This window comes from Lethenteron reissneri, chromosome 52 (genome assembly GCF_015708825.2).
Source record: "Lethenteron reissneri isolate LAM-NWPU_2019-01 chromosome 52, ASM1570882v1, whole genome shotgun sequence".
Classification (NCBI taxonomy): domain Eukaryota; kingdom Metazoa; phylum Chordata; class Hyperoartia; order Petromyzontiformes; family Petromyzontidae; genus Lethenteron; species Lethenteron reissneri.
This window is the reverse complement of record NC_083830.1, coordinates 1,745,376-1,760,291: the sequence shown is the minus strand read 5'-3', so window position 1 is coordinate 1,760,291 and position 14,916 is coordinate 1,745,376. Positions and strand designations below refer to the sequence as shown.

Genomic DNA, 14,916 nt, shown 5'->3' with positions numbered 1-14,916 from the left:
GTCACTGTGGTGAGTGTGTCACTGCGGTGAGTGTGTCACTGCGGTGAGTGTGTCAGTGTGGTGAGTGTGTCACTGCGGTGAGTGTGTCACTGTGGTGAGTGTGTCACTGCGGTGGTTGGACAGCAAGCGGCGCTCTCTGTCCACGTTCACCTCGCGTCGTTTCCCTCCCTCCCTCCCTGTCGTGTCCTCGGCAACGCAGCAGGCGGGCGCGCCGCGGAATTTTCGGAATCATTGGGAAAGGAAAAGAACCTCACTCACTTGTCCACGATCTAGGACTGACGACCTTTCCGTGCCGTTCAGTGGCCGATCCACCACCTCCCACCACCACCACCTCCCACCACCACCACCACCACCTCCCACCACCACCACCTCCCACCACCACCACCACCTCCCACCACCACCACCACCTCCCACCACCACCACCTCCCACCACCACCACCACCTCCCACCACCACCTCCCACCACCACCACCTCCCACCACCACCACCTCCCACCACCTCCCACCACCACCACCTCCCACCACCACCACCTCCCACCACCACCACATCCCTCCCACCACCACCACCTCCCTCCCACCACCACCACCTTCCACCACCACCACCACCTCCCACCACCTCCCTCCCACCACCACCACCTCCCACCACCACCACCACCTCCCACCACCACCTCCCACCACCACCACCACTTCCCACCACCACCTCCCACCACCACCACCTCCCACCACCTCCCACCACCACCACCTCCCACCACCTCCCACCACCACCACCTCCCACCACCAACCACCTCCCACCACCACCACCTCCCACAACCACCACCACCTCCCACCACCACCACCTCCCACCACCTCCCACCACCACCTCCCACCACCACCACCTCCCACCACCACCACCTCCCACCACCACCACCTCCCACCACCACCACCACCTCCCACCACCACCACCTCCCACCACCACCACCACCACCTCCCACCACCACCACCTCCCTCCCACCACCACCACCTCCCACCACCACCACCACCTCCCACCACCACCACCTCCCTCCCACCACCACCACCTCCCTCCCACCACCACCACCTCCCACCACCACCACCACCTCCCACCACCACCACCTCCCTCCCACCACCACCACCTCCCTCCCACCACCACCACCTCCCACCACCACCACCTCCCTCCCACCACCACCACCTCCTTGCCCTTTCGGTGGCTCATCCACATTCCCATGGCCGAGAGCAGTTTGAACTTCACAGTTATGACCATTCTTGTTTTCCACAAAGTGGTGTGCTCGTTTTATTGACATTTTTTTTAAATGTCAGTCGAATGCTCTCTGGAGTATTGCACAGTGTCGGTGCCACCCAGAGCAGTCTCGATTAGGGGCGGTCGCCCCGGGCCCCGCGCCTCGGGGGTGTCAGATGTGATGCTTCCGGGTGAGTTTGAAGGCGTCGGTCGGGGTTGGAACAGCGGGCACGAGAGGATGTGTCTGGCGTAGAAGAAGGATGAAAGCAGGGGTTGTTGGGCGAATGTTAAGCCCGCGGATTTTGTGGTGCACGTAGGAGAGGTGTGGGAAGCAGGTATTGAGGGAGGTTGGAATTTTAGTTGGAGGCCGCCCGCACCATCCCATGGTGCCACCCATAGCACAGCAGTTTTCTCACAGCCCTTTATCATTCACTGCTGGATGAGGCAATCCCCACACCATTGCGTTCGTGGGAGTTACTTGAACCATAACTTCACGCTATTCGGTCGGTGTGGTGAGGGAGGTTACCTAGGATCTGCTCACACCTGTGTTTGATTCCCCGACGTAAGCCGCCTGGTTCATAGCGGTGCGCTAACCACCGCTCACAACTTTTATTATGGTAAATTTCGATTTAAAGCTTTCGTGACTGCAGGTATTCATCTTCTTGGTTCTTTCGGTAAAGTCACGTAGAAGGGAAGTAATAAAATAATAAAAATAAAACAATAAAATAATTCTCACGACGTTTCGGCCACAACGCAAGCAGCCGTCCTCAGGTGAAGACCAGGTCTGTCGGGGAGACATCGTCTGAATGAAACACCACCAGGCTTGGAGCGTATATTTAAGCTGGGTTGGAAGGGGGGAAGGGCGCCTTGACAAAATAATTTGCGTATCAAGAAGAATTTAGCATATTTATGGGAAATGCAGGTATGTGATTAGTACTACTTGTGAAATGCGTAGGAGGTGGGCGGGAGGGTTTCAAAGTCATATTATTATGTTACTCAACATTCTTTGGTAATGCTGCTGCTGCTGCTGGGTTGCGAGTCGTGCACGAGGACAAATAATAACTGGGTAAAACCTCAACGCATTCGTCAGTAACACTGCCATAAAGTAGTACAGTACTCCAATATTCACGAAATTTCGTTAAGTTTTTGTTATATTGGGTCATTACAGTACAGGTATCCCTCGACTTACGAACGTTCGGTTTACGAAATTTCACGTGAACGCCGCTATTGAAAAACTAAGGACACTTTTGGATTAACGAAATGGAATTTTCGCGTTAACGAAATGGAATTTTCGCGTTAACGAAATGGAATTTTCGCGTTAACGAAATGTCACCGCGCACCATCGGGAGGCTGCCGCCACCCATCGACGGTACCCCTGCAGTCCAACGATGACACCTCCATATTATATTGGTGAGTTCCCTGAAAGGTTTTCTTTTATTATCATTCAACCGTTTTAATATGTGCTCTTTATTATTGTTGTATTTTGAGTAGAGTTACAATGTCTGTCTGAAAACACATCCCAATTGTTTTTCTGCATCACATTAAACGGGAGGGAAACGCCATTCCGATTTACGAAAACTTCGCTTAACGCGTGCGGGTATTTTTTTGGCGAACGCATCCCTTTCGTTAACCGAGGTTCCACCTGCAAGGGTGCCTCGCGAGATGACGTCACGCCGCGAGCGCCGAGCCCATTGGCTGACGGCTGCTCCCGTGACCCCCGACGACTTCCGCATCTTCCTGCTTCAACATTTTGGGCGGGAAGCGGCCGTGGTGGGTCGCGATCTCCGCTCTCGCCTCTCCCCGCCCTTCTCCTCTCTCTCCTCTTCTCTCCTGTCCCGCATGGAGGAGGAGGGCTACGCTCGCGTGCCGCCGGGCGGCCTGCAGGAGAACTACCTGAGCCTGGACGACGTGCTCATGACGCACGGCAAGGTCCCGTGCCGGGTGGAGGTGGCGCTGCCGCGGCTCGGGTTCCTGGACAAGAGCAGCGACGACGCTGGCCTCCCCGCGGTGCGCACACCACGGGACGGCGACATGAGCAGCCCTGCCACAGCACTGAGGCCCGATCCGTAGCTCGCTACCCACTTCGTAGCGATAGCCCCATCCCGAACATCGGCGGCGGCTATGTACGTGGTTTGCAATCTAGCAGCAGCGTGCGTGAGCCAACAGCGCTAAGCGGAGGTGCAGAAGGTGGCAGAGCAAACTGTAGACAGGTTGCCCTCGCCTTACGCGTGGTCGGTTTTATGCGATGTGGCATATTTTTGGCTGTGGTTTGAATTAACTCATGCGGCTATGCGGTCGGGCGTGGGACAACGCACCGTGCGTGTACTGTGTGTGTACTGTGCGTGGCGTGTGCTGTGCGTGCGTCTACTGTGTGTGTACTGTGTGCGTGTACTTTGTGTGTACTGTGTGTGCGTGGGTGTACTGTGTGTGCGTGTACTGTGTACTGTGCGTGTACTGTGTACTGTGCGTGTACTGTGTACTGTGCGTGTACTTTGTGTGCGTGGGTGTACTGTGTGTGTACTGTGCGTGTACTGTGTACGGGGAGCGGTGGTGTAGCGGTGAGCGCACTGTGCTACGGCCAGAACCAGTGACGATTATCTAAACCGGTACTGGGCCCCCTCCCCAAGGTCGACTCAGCCTCAAATGAGCACCTGGTGCAGTGTGTAAACATCACCACTGGGAAGACGACGGCGGCCGGGCGTGGTGCTGGCCACCCACCCTTTCGTGTGCCGTGCCGGCCTTCATAGGTGCTCGCTCACCGCACTTGCCCCTACAGTCTGTAAAGGCTGTACGGGGGATCTTTGTTTTGTGTTGCTCACCCTTGGAACGCAACTGCTAGCAACGAGATGAAATCACTCCGGCGACCTTTGGATGCGCTTCCCATTAAACTTGGGCAGCATCCCGGTGGCGGGAGGCCACAGGGTCCCATTGTGCCTCCCCCGACGTCGAATGCGCGCGATGTTAACCACGGCGCCGTCTCGGCGCGCACAGGGCAAGCAGATGGAGCTGCCGCTGTGGATGGCCAAGGGGCTGAGCGACCGGCGGCGCGTCGTGTCCGTGGAGACGCCGCGTGGGTACCGCCAGGGTTGGCGCACCGTCCTGGGCGCAGACCCGGGCGTCGTGGACCTGCACAAGATGGGGCCCTACTACTACGCGCTGGGCACGCAGCTGCTGCACTTCGAGAGCCCCGAGAGCGGGGAGATCGCCCAGGCGCTGCTGCAGGTGCTGCTGTGCGCGTTGTTGTGGGTGCTGCTGTGCGCGTTGTTGTGGGTGCTGCGTGCACACCGTTGTTGTTGTGGGTAGTGGGGAGCGGTGGGATAGCGGTTAGCGTGCTGCGTTACGAACCTGGCGACCCGGGTTCGATTCCCGCTCACGGCCAACACCCAGTGACGATTATCTGAACCGGTCCTGGGCCTCCCCTAGGTCGACTCAGCCTCTAATGAGTACCTGTTGCTATGTGTAAACATCGCCACTGGTGAGACAAAGGCGGCCGGGCGTGGTGTTGGCCACCCACCTCCTCATGTGCCGTGCTGGCCTTCATAGGTGCTCGCTAACAGCATTTGCCCCTACAGTCTGTTCAGGCTATACAGGGGATCTTTGTTGTTGTGGGTGCTGCGTGCACACGGGGGTCTCCGTGTTGTTGACCACGCTCCAGTGTTCTTCGCAAATGACCCTTGCAATGCAGAACACTGCAACAGCATATCTTCAGCCGCATTGGTTCAACACAGGCAAACTCTGAACCAGTTTCAATATTCATTGTCTCGTCAAGCTTGCTTGAACCGTTGCTGGTGATCTTTTAGGTGAGATGGCCAAACATCCAAATATAGGACGACAGAGCTTGGGCGAATGTGGGTGTTGGTTTTGTCCACCTTTTATGCCTTTACCCACGCTTCTGCAAAAGCTGTGCGCTTTACAAATTCTACGGAGATAGTTTTTGCACCATTTTATCGACAAGTTTCTTTCCCGAAGATCGTAAATTTTTGACTGATTCCATCTATCGTGATATCAGCCTCTACAGTTGGATCATAGCAAACGTTGGCCTCTGACTCATTCCTCGTTTTTCACGTGGCACAACAGATATTAAAATATGCAAACAAATAATTGTGTTAAAACTGAATGTACATGTAAACATATGTTCTTGCACGAATATTACACATTGACTACCCAACATCAATTACCCAACTCAAATGCCAGCGTTTATAGAATAAAAATGTCTCACAAAATGTGAAGTGGAAATGTCATCCAGTTGGAAATAACATCGTCCTAATTCGTCTACCATATTTCTAAACTGCTATTTGAGTTGGGGGGGATAAAAATTGTCCAGTTAATGATTAATGCAACGACGTGTCTCCACTCCGCCAGGCATTCTCCGGGCGTTTCCGCCGCGTAATGGACGCGTGTCAGAACGCGTTTGACGAGGACACGTCGGCGCTGACGGCGCCGCTGGACGTGAGCGAGCGCGCGCTGTTCCGCCGTGGCCAGCGCAGCCTGGAGGCCCTGGCGGCGTGGGAGCAGGGCCGTGCCTCGCAGCTCACCGCCTCGGCCATCGTCAGCAACATGAGGAAGCGCAAGCTCGCCGACCTTGACAGGATGTGAAGGCGCTGTGCCTTACCGTGCCCCCGACGTGCGTGTATCGTTTGCGATACAAAAAACGGTTAGAGTTGCAGGGCAAAGTGCCGCTTTACAGTGTTTAGTGACACCATTGGTGATGTCATTCCCATTTTTGGCTTATCCGTCAGTTTTATCTAAATTGTGCTATCAGTGTCATGCCATGAGATCAAAAATTAATTCAGGGCTTTCGCAGAGCAGTGCGACCCCCCCCCACCAACCACCGCCAATGTTTGAGAATAGCCCACACGAGCAAAGATCAGAGCTCCCTCTCAGATCCCTTCAAGTGGCTTCCGGTCCACACAGAAGGGAGCAACATTTATTTGTTGATTCAAGGGCAGCAGCTCCAATGCACGATTGATGCGGAGGCTATAGCGCTGGAAATTAAACTTACGTGGCCGTGACTTAAAAAGCCTTTTTGCCGCTCCCCCCATGAATTAAGTTTAGAAGTTGAGTTCGAGCCACGATATACAGCCTGGTTATGTATCTAGTCAGGCGGTGGTGGCTATGCACACCTATGATCCAGCACTGGAGGCAAGGGTTGGTGGATTGCACAAATATTGCGAAATTTCTCCCGTAGGCGTTGAGGTGCCATTCCCTGACTTAATACAGATGGCATTACGTAATATAATCTGTTTCTTCTGTAAGGGATTGAGTGTTGCCCCCCCTCCCCCTTGCATGTGTGGGTTTTCTTCGGATGACAAACAGTTCATACATTCTAATCGGGATGCCCTCTTGCTCCTGGACTATTCAACATATTAGAATAGTCTGAGATGCCTTCAATCATGCTACGATTGTTCGAATGGGAAGGCGATCGTTACGCTGGGAAAGGGGTGGCTCCCTGATCCACCGTATTTTATGTATGTCGATGATCTTCTAATTGCGTCTCTGCAGGAAGTTGGATACTGCTGCCGAGGCTGGCGTGGCGTTAGCCACGATAAAGTTGGGCCCGACCATAAACCCAACCAAAAGTGTATATAACCTAAACTGGGTTTTTTATTAGAATTCCAACTTTTTTTTCTGGTCATTCCTGAATATTTGTGACCACACTGCGATTTTGTTCTAACATTCATATGCAGTCCTCCCCATTACATTTAAAATGCACTATCTAGGTCTCTACGTTTTTCCTTCTATATTTTTCTAATCACACCAAGCTTGGGTGTCCAAATTACTTTGCTTTCTGTCTATAATTGTCTGACTAGTCTAGCTTTTTCACATCTCACAGTACACTTAAGTAAGTTTTTCTGTCCACAGGACATGTACAATTCTTCTCCACAGCAGCGCAGTTCACAAGCTGTGATCTTCCGCCTACGTGTATTCATTACCCGAGTTTCACATACATTCCAATTGGAAATTTGTGGCTCTGATGATAATTGTCTTTGAAATGCTTGTTCATTGCATGGATTAGTCATTTTCAATTTGTAAGCATATTTAGTAACAACACCACGAAGTAATATGAATGTGTTTAATACAAACTAGATTCGAAGCTTTCGTGACTGCAGGAATTACTCTTTGGTTCTTTCGGTAAAGTTACGTAGAAAATAAAATCAAGTAATAATAGAATACGAAGTTTCGGTTGCAACACAAGCAGCCATCATCTCTGCCCCGGCCTCTCCCCCCTCTATTTAAGGTGTCAGCACAGATAAGTTGTCTTGTCTTGATGTGTCTCGCTCGGTGTGTCTCTGCATGTGTCTGCCTATGTTGTTTCCGTGTCTGTGTTTTACCATTGGCTGCTTGTGTTGCAACCGAAACGTCGTATTCTATTATTTTATTTTCTACGTGACTTTACCGAAAGACCAAAGAGTGTTTATTACAATATAATAAATGAGTGATTAAATCCATTGTGGCTTGACATTTTATTCTGTTCAATGTGGGTGGCTCAAACGTTGTGTTATAATAAAAAACTGCATTTCCAATACATTTGTAAACATTTTAATAAGGGCTACTTGGTAAGAATTGTTTGGAAAATTGATGGCTAAAAATATAAGTCCTTCACATTGACAAATAAATGCAACCTTTTTAAAATACATGACGGATCATCCAAGTATACTCAGGAACAAACTAAAAACCGCATGTAAATGACTGGAAACGGTAATGTTGAAAGAGATAATTTTGTACAGTATTGGAATAGGTAAAGTTACTCAAATTACATTAATGTATTGTATGAATGATCAACTTTGTTTGTCCTCAATGGAAACAGTCTATGACATTCATGCATTCACTGTGGGGTAACTTGCATAGAATCATACCGGAGGCCTTAAACCTCAAATCTCGCATTCAGGCAAGTGATGTTTGCATACAGTAATGGTACAATGCTGACTTATTTTAAGTTTAATCATGATTATTTGTATACTATATATACAAATTATTGGAGGGATCGGTCGCATCAAAAGTACATGTTGCGAATAAAAAATATACTTTGTAATTGAAGGAGTAAAAATTACCAAAACCTGAACCCATGGGTAAAAAAGGCATAAAAATACAATTCATCCCCAAATGTGTAAAATTTGCAAAAAATCTAACATCTAAGACAAAACTGGCAATTATTGCTACAAATCTTTATATCATTTGTAAAGTGTACCAGTTAGTTTGTAAAACTAAATAAATTTGGCATAGGGCTGGAAGAATACAGTGCTCAACTTGCAATCAAATTGTTGCAAGTTCAAATTTTGGTCAAGTGTCAACTCTGTCCATCATACCTCTGGGGTTGGCAAATTTGAGAACCATTTTGTGCTAAGTGAACAAAGTTTGTCCAATGATTGGCCCCTACAAAAGGAATGTGACATCCTGCCCTGTCTCAATGCACCACACCTGGCTGAGCACGCAACAAAATTGGATATTAAACAAAATATGACATTTTCTATGGTACCGCAATAGGAAGTTTCTAATGTTTGGAGCATGATGAGGCTACAATTTTGATGCAGAATTTCAAATAAACTTCGTAGGCAAGTTGCGGGGGGGGGGGGGGGGAAACAATTCACAGATTAAGGTGCAAAATCTCACTGAGTCTTAAGACGTTTTCAGGGAGGTGTTTTGATCAAGAATGCTTACGGAATGGTAGGAAAATGTGGAATACTGCATTGCTCAAAGACCTCCACTGTTCATCGGCTTCCTACACTGGTCCCCTTACGAACGCTTCATCCCCATCAGTCTATTCGTGGCTCACACTCCTCATGATCCACCAACTATATTCTGATATCGCCGTAAAAAAGTCTGCCAACACACCCATTGCCAAATACAGTTTGGACTTGGACGCTTTCAGATCTAACATACATGAACATCTTTGACCAAATTACATGCAATGCACCTGATCTCGGAAACTAAGCAGGCTTGAGCCTGGACTGCTTGGCTGCGGGGCTAGATCTAGTGGGCAGCAGTCGGCAGTGCAGCAAAATTGTACTTTACCAAGGTGCCAGCATGGTGAAGTATGGTCAAGTGGCTCACTATAGTCCACACTACGTAGGGAGGCCCTCAACTAGCAGTGGCTTGACAAAGGGACTGTCTGTACAAGTACATACATTAACTGTTGCACACTTAATGCTTGAACGCATGTTAGATTCATTGAAAAACTGTTCGAAGTCTTTTACAAACAAATCGGCAATACCCATGCAAAATGTCGCAGAAACCTGTAGGGTAACATTTTACCAATGCATTGGCGAATTCTTCCAAGAAACATTACGCAACCTTCACACCGAATGGTTACATCAGGGCTCCGTCCTCTTATAAATACATTCGGTTTGCATGAAACCCAAAAGAAAACCCATAAAAATATACTCGGGGGTGTGGGAGCCACCAGGATCCAACTCCAACGGGTCCCAGGGAATTATATAATGCACAATGAAATACTCCCATTATCTTCAAATGCTGTTACTCGCTGCAGCTAATGCACCAGTTTTAAGTGGTGAGGATATTACTGTCAGTTATCTAAATAAGCCAATTAAAACAAAACATTATTGGGCATTTACTTTCAATAATTTCTTATTATTCCCAACCCTGCCTGTAAGGGGATACGAGGATTTTGTCTCATCCAATGGTCCTGTTGAAAAGACCCTTTGCCCAAGAAGTGAGTCGACTTCATTCAAGCATGAGGTTGTGCTGGCTCAGCTTTTGATATGGCAGTGGGTAAGAGGTACAAGAGCCTTGGCAGTGCAGACATCGCAACCCAGCCCTTTTAAATGCCGAGCAGACATTCTACGACATTGCACAGCTGCTCATCCACGAGAGCCTTTACGAGACGGCTCAAGGTGGCTCGCTTTCCCTCGCTCTGCATGAACTTTCTCAGCATCTGGAAGGCCTGCTCGTAGACATTGTTGTATTCATGAGCGATGTTTTCGATGGTCGGGTCCTCCAGGCCCTTGCACGTTCTCATCAGCTGCCGAGCCACAGGCTTCCAACCGTTGCCCACTTTTTTTGCGAAGTTATTGTGATCATCCGCGGAGATTTGCCGGTCGTCTGTGCAACACACAATCATGCAAAAATCGCGCCTATTTCGTTGGGATTTCAGCAAAGGCAGTGATGCGAGCAATTGCTTGCTAATGCCGCTGCTCGCAGATGGGCCTCCACAACAGGCAGTGGATTGACATCGGGCTGTAAAATATTATTTATATAATTATTGTTTATGTGGAACTCATGTTTTGTTGCCATCATGCTAGGACCTGCATCGCAAAGAGATGTGAACCTCAAGAATGTTTCCTAATGAACGAACTAGTGATGATAATATGAATGTAACTGCATCTCAAGAGGCTGTAGACAATGGGAGACAAGCTTGGAGTAGAGGTGATTATTGGAGAGGGTGGGGGTGGCGGTGTGATGGGAGTGGGACTGGCCAGTCAACACAACCGAGGTCAGTGGGGTTAACCATTGAGTGGGTGTGACCAAGACACAGGTTCATCAGACGAATAGGGCCCAGGGCAGCCAATGGGTTGAGTAACAAGCGCCACTTCTCCACTGGCTCAACCACGCCAAGCCAGCATGGAAAACCTCATGGTATGGGTGGTTTCCCACCGGCTAATTGCTCTACCGAGTTGGAACTAAACCGTGACACTCTGGCCTCACAAGTAATCTAAATCTGGTTCAGGGCCAAGCAGGGCCAGCGGCTGGGCTAACGATGCTTCATTTCACGTGACATCAGGCAGTACACTGTGTCCTCACAGTCATAGAGTGCATCACTTAATTCACAATTTTCTTTTCGTTTTGAATCTCAGTGTATTACCACCGATAGAAGTCTAGTCGTTGTTAGCCTCCCTTTCATTGGCATTAATTCTTAGTTTTGGTCACAAACTCTAATATTTGTACAAAAATTTCACTTACCATATGGTATTTCTTGGAAAAGAAACGTGTTCTCTGGAATGACCATTGGAGCGCTCAGACATGCATCATGAGTTGGAATGGCCGGTTGAGTACAGGCTTGCGGTGACGAATCCACATTTCTGGCTGACCGATTGCCCCCCAGTTGACAAGATGAACTCGGGCCAGCATTAGAATTTACAAGGTCACCTCCACTCGCATCCCTAGGGTTCAAATTCAGTATCGACAAATCCTGTTGCATTCTTTCCATCTCGTCATCCTGCAAGGCCGTGGGCTGTGGAGGGAAGCAGAACAAGCCAGTTGACACTGCATTCACCACCAGCATGCCCTCAGTGTGCCCTGGCAACCAGCTGACACGTGTCTAAGGAACTGCCATTAAAGCAGAGCACCAAAGGAGAAGAGAAAGATGGAAATGTGTTGGGTTAAATGTAAGACAATTTTAAAATGGTGGCTTTTGTCGTCATTGGAGACCAGTTTTTTTTTTTGTCAACTATGACTATGGGTTGACTAAAATAATTAAGCGTGATAATGACTACAACTACCCACCAGAGATGAAAGCAGGGCTGGACTATGATGGGATGAAATTAACTGGCCTGAATGAAGACGTAGACAAATGATAATCAAGTCATGTTATTGGAGACCACAGTGCACCAAACAAGACCAAAACTGTTAATTGGCTATATATACATTTTTAAAGATTTACCAAGTTCAATGAATGGCCGACCTATAATATTGAGGGGGAGAAAACATTACACGCACCCTCACACAAATTTTTATAACTAATAGTGGATTAAACTATTGACTGCTTTAGTCATCTCGAATAAGACATTTACTGAACGAAATACACAAATTGCATGTTGTCGTCAACTAAGCTACGAATAAACAAAAAATCCTACACTTGTCTCTTTCTGCCCCTCCCCTTACCCCCCAACACCAATCTACGGCCATGCACTCAGCCACCTCAATTCCTGACAATCCTGCGTACCACCATGATCGCAGCAGCGGCTCACCTCATTTTGGCCGATGAGACGGAGCCAGTTGCTCAAATGGAAGTCGCGCTTGTCGAGGACTTGATCTCGCACCTGGAGGGAGATGGTGTATCTGTCTGGATGGTTTGACGCGGGGCCTCGATTCAGCTGTAATTCCATGTCCCCATTCATGTAGCGATTCAGAAACACTGAGCACGACGTCCTGCTGTCAAACCGCAGGTCCACGCCAAACAGCGTGCTGTGTGCCTTCAAGATGACCGGATGATCATCACCGTCTCCTGCAGAGACACGTCACGTCAAAGCGTCTTCACACTCAAACGAGCAAACGGGCCAACGCTCACCCACGCTGGCAGCCACAATGACCAGAAACTCCACATTCCCTTAATATACACCAGTATATCCATAGGACAGGAGCAGGAAACCTTTACCCTTACTGCGGGACAAATAGGACTTTCAAACATTTTTGGCAGGCCACAATGCAGGAAGCCCGTACAGTCACAGAAGCGAATGAGTGTGGTAAAATAGAAACGCAGTCATTCCAGATAAACAAATATATCTCCCTCTAGTACCGGATTAGTTCAACTAAGATATTTGCAGTGATGGAGAAATGATCGGTTACGGGACGTCCTGAAGATGTGTGTCTCGTGCGGCCGGAAACTGAGCGCAAGTGAACGGGGACGACAGGGGTGACGGCCAAGAAACAATAAAGTTATTTGACCTTTGATGGCATCGTAGATGAGTTGGTGAAGTTGTTTCTTGTTTTCATTATTCTCTGTCCATAGCTTTTGGAGGTCCTTTACCCCGTGAGAAATCCGAAGCGTAACCTGGCCTTTGAAGTTTTGCGTCATTTTCAAGGAGCTGCCTTCCGTGTCAACCAGCGCCACTGTAAATGAGGAACAGAAACAATAATTCATGACTCACGTTTACCTGTTACCAAAATGTGTATCTAATGTAATAAAATAAATATAAAGTAATATTAGGGGCACATGGTCAGAGTGAGGCACATTCGGGAAACGTTTGGCTTTGTATAATTATACGAGGCTATTATTGCCCTAAAGATTATGACGAGAGATATTCATCACTAACACTAATATAGAAGGAACATACAGAATTGACGACGTTACTGGTAATGGTTTTCTCTTCGGCGCTTCGTAACAACCAAGGCGATGGATCTTAACCGAAACGTCAACAATTACGCGAGTTCTTTTTCACACGGAATGTGGTGAATCATTCGTTTATGCCGTGATCACCGCTCCCAATGCATCAGCAGCAGCAGTAACAAGACAACATGCCATTGTTCGGGATATCTTTGAGGGTCCGTAAATTATTCTCAGGGGCTCGTAGAGCCACTTTAAATTAAGAAGCAATTAACATTAATATATTATCCATTTACTATTTTAAACATTTTTTTTGCCACATCCGGAAACGAATGTACAATACGATTACTGTTGTAACATAATGCATACGGGCGTCTTCACGGCGGCGTATGGATAAACTGATAGTTTGATGGATACACTGGAAGTTTATACATCAAACTATCAGTTTGGAAGTTTGTCCATCAGCATCATCATCAAGCCGTGGTCTATGAAGTCTCCCCCGTCAGGGCCTCCCCCATTCCCCCCCCCCATCTCCCTCCCCCCCCATCTCCCACCCCCCATCTCCCTCCCCCCCATCTCCCCCCCCCCATCTCCCACCCCCCATCTCCCTCCCCCATCTCCCTCCCCCATCTCCCTCCCCCCCCATCTCCCACCCCCCATCTCCCTCCCCCCCATCTCCCCCCCCCCATCTCCCACCCCCCATCTCCCTCCCCCATCTCCCCCCCCCCATCTCCCACCCCCCATCTCCCTCCCCCATCTCCCTCCCCCCATCTCCCTCCCCCCAACTCCCTCCCCTCATCTCCCTCCCCCTCCCCCCATCTCCCTCCCCCCATCTCCCTCCCCCCTCCCCCCATCTCCCTCCCCCCTCCCCCCATCTCCCTCCCCCCCATCTCCCTCATCTCCCCCCATCTCCCTCCCCCCATCACCACCACACAAACCCAATCGATGGCCTTCCCACCACGGCCACCACCACCACCACGTCTCGTGGCCACAGTCGCGAGTCCCACAGCAGCGCCGTGACCCGCGAGTGGCCGCCGCGTCGCGCCTCTGAATGTGACCCGCCCGGCGACTCACCTCCAGCACCCGGCGACCACAGGAGGAGCTACTTCCTCCGCGCTGTCGTGCCGCAGTGCGCACGCGCACTGCGCGCGCACTACTTCCTCCATACCCATCCACAAAGACAAAGGCCCCCCGTGTAGCCTCAACAGACCGTAGGGGCAAGTGCTGTTAGCGAGCACCTGTAAAGGCCGGCACGACACGCGGTGGCCAACATAACGCCCGGCTGCCTTTGGCCTTGTTTGTTTGTTGTAGTACGGAGTTAGACTGATGGCCTTAATCTAAGTTGTCTTGTTGTTTGACTTGCATCCCACTGGGATTTTTGCACACAGCGTTGGTGTACGGTGCTTTTTTCTGCAAAAATTTGGCGGATTTTCTGTTTGCACATAGTCACTTAACTTTAAGATGTTTTCTTGTTCATGTTTTTGTTTGTTGCGGTTGCACCCGATTCAAGAGCCGAATGGCTCACAGGGCTATACCAAATAAATGGAACTGAAACTGAAAACTTATTTGAGGCCGAGTCTACCTAGGGGAAGCCCAGGACCGGTACAGATAATTGTCACCGGTGTTGGCCGTGAGCGGGGATCGATCCCGGGTCGCCAGGTTCGTAGCGCAGCGTTCACCGCT

General features: G+C 49.6%; 2 protein-coding genes across 4 annotated transcripts; one reads left to right on the top strand and one right to left on the bottom strand.

The window, feature by feature from the left end:
* The first annotated feature begins 2,627 nt into the window (after nucleotides 1–2,627).
* Nucleotides 2,628–7,677, top strand: GINS3 (GINS complex subunit 3). Its single transcript, XM_061573111.1, has 3 exons — nucleotides 2,628–3,239; nucleotides 4,224–4,454; nucleotides 5,595–7,677. The coding sequence occupies exons 1-3, from the start codon at nucleotides 2,895–2,897 to the stop codon at nucleotides 5,826–5,828; spliced, it is 810 nt and encodes a 269-aa protein (XP_061429095.1). The 5' UTR covers nucleotides 2,628–2,894; the 3' UTR covers nucleotides 5,829–7,677.
* A 479-nt stretch (nucleotides 7,678–8,156) lies between these two features.
* Nucleotides 8,157–14,362, bottom strand: TRADD (TNFRSF1A associated via death domain). 3 transcript variants are annotated; one of them, XM_061573110.1, is made up of 6 exons: nucleotides 14,308–14,362; nucleotides 12,855–13,019; nucleotides 12,383–12,414; nucleotides 12,158–12,229; nucleotides 11,151–11,421; nucleotides 8,157–10,292 (listed from the first exon to the last, which is right to left on the bottom strand). In XM_061573110.1, exons 2-6 carry the CDS (start codon nucleotides 12,982–12,984, stop codon nucleotides 10,012–10,014), a joined length of 786 nt encoding a protein of 261 aa, XP_061429094.1. In that variant the 5' UTR covers nucleotides 12,985–13,019; nucleotides 14,308–14,362; the 3' UTR covers nucleotides 8,157–10,011. The 3 variants fall into 3 exon arrangements, with proteins under 3 accessions (XP_061429094.1, XP_061429092.1, XP_061429093.1); XM_061573108.1 differs by having other exon boundaries at nucleotides 12,158–12,414; XM_061573109.1 differs by lacking the exon at nucleotides 14,308–14,362 and adding an exon at nucleotides 14,172–14,295 and having other exon boundaries at nucleotides 12,158–12,414.
* Nucleotides 14,363–14,916: the final 554 nt, after the last annotated feature.

Bases quoted from the DNA above. Each gene is read 5' to 3' on its own strand.
- GINS3 (XM_061573111.1), top strand. From the start codon at position 2,895: ATGACGTCACGCCGCGAGCGCCGAGCCCATTGGCTGACGGCTGCTCCC. The intron at 3,240-4,223 runs GTGCGCACACCA...CGGCGCGCACAG, and splicing joins ACGACGCTGGCCTCCCCGCG to GGCAAGCAGATGGAGCTGCC. The intron at 4,455-5,594 runs GTGCTGCTGTGC...CCACTCCGCCAG, and splicing joins TCGCCCAGGCGCTGCTGCAG to GCATTCTCCGGGCGTTTCCG.
- TRADD (XM_061573108.1), bottom strand. From the start codon at position 12,984: ATGACGCAAAACTTCAAAGGCCAGGTTACGCTTCGGATTTCTCACGGG. The intron at 12,415-12,854 runs GTCAAATAACTT...GTGTCTCTGCAG, and splicing joins CATCTACGATGCCATCAAAG to GAGACGGTGATGATCATCCG. The intron at 11,422-12,157 runs GTGAGCCGCTGC...TTCCCTCCACAG, and splicing joins GTCTCATCGGCCAAAATGAG to CCCACGGCCTTGCAGGATGA.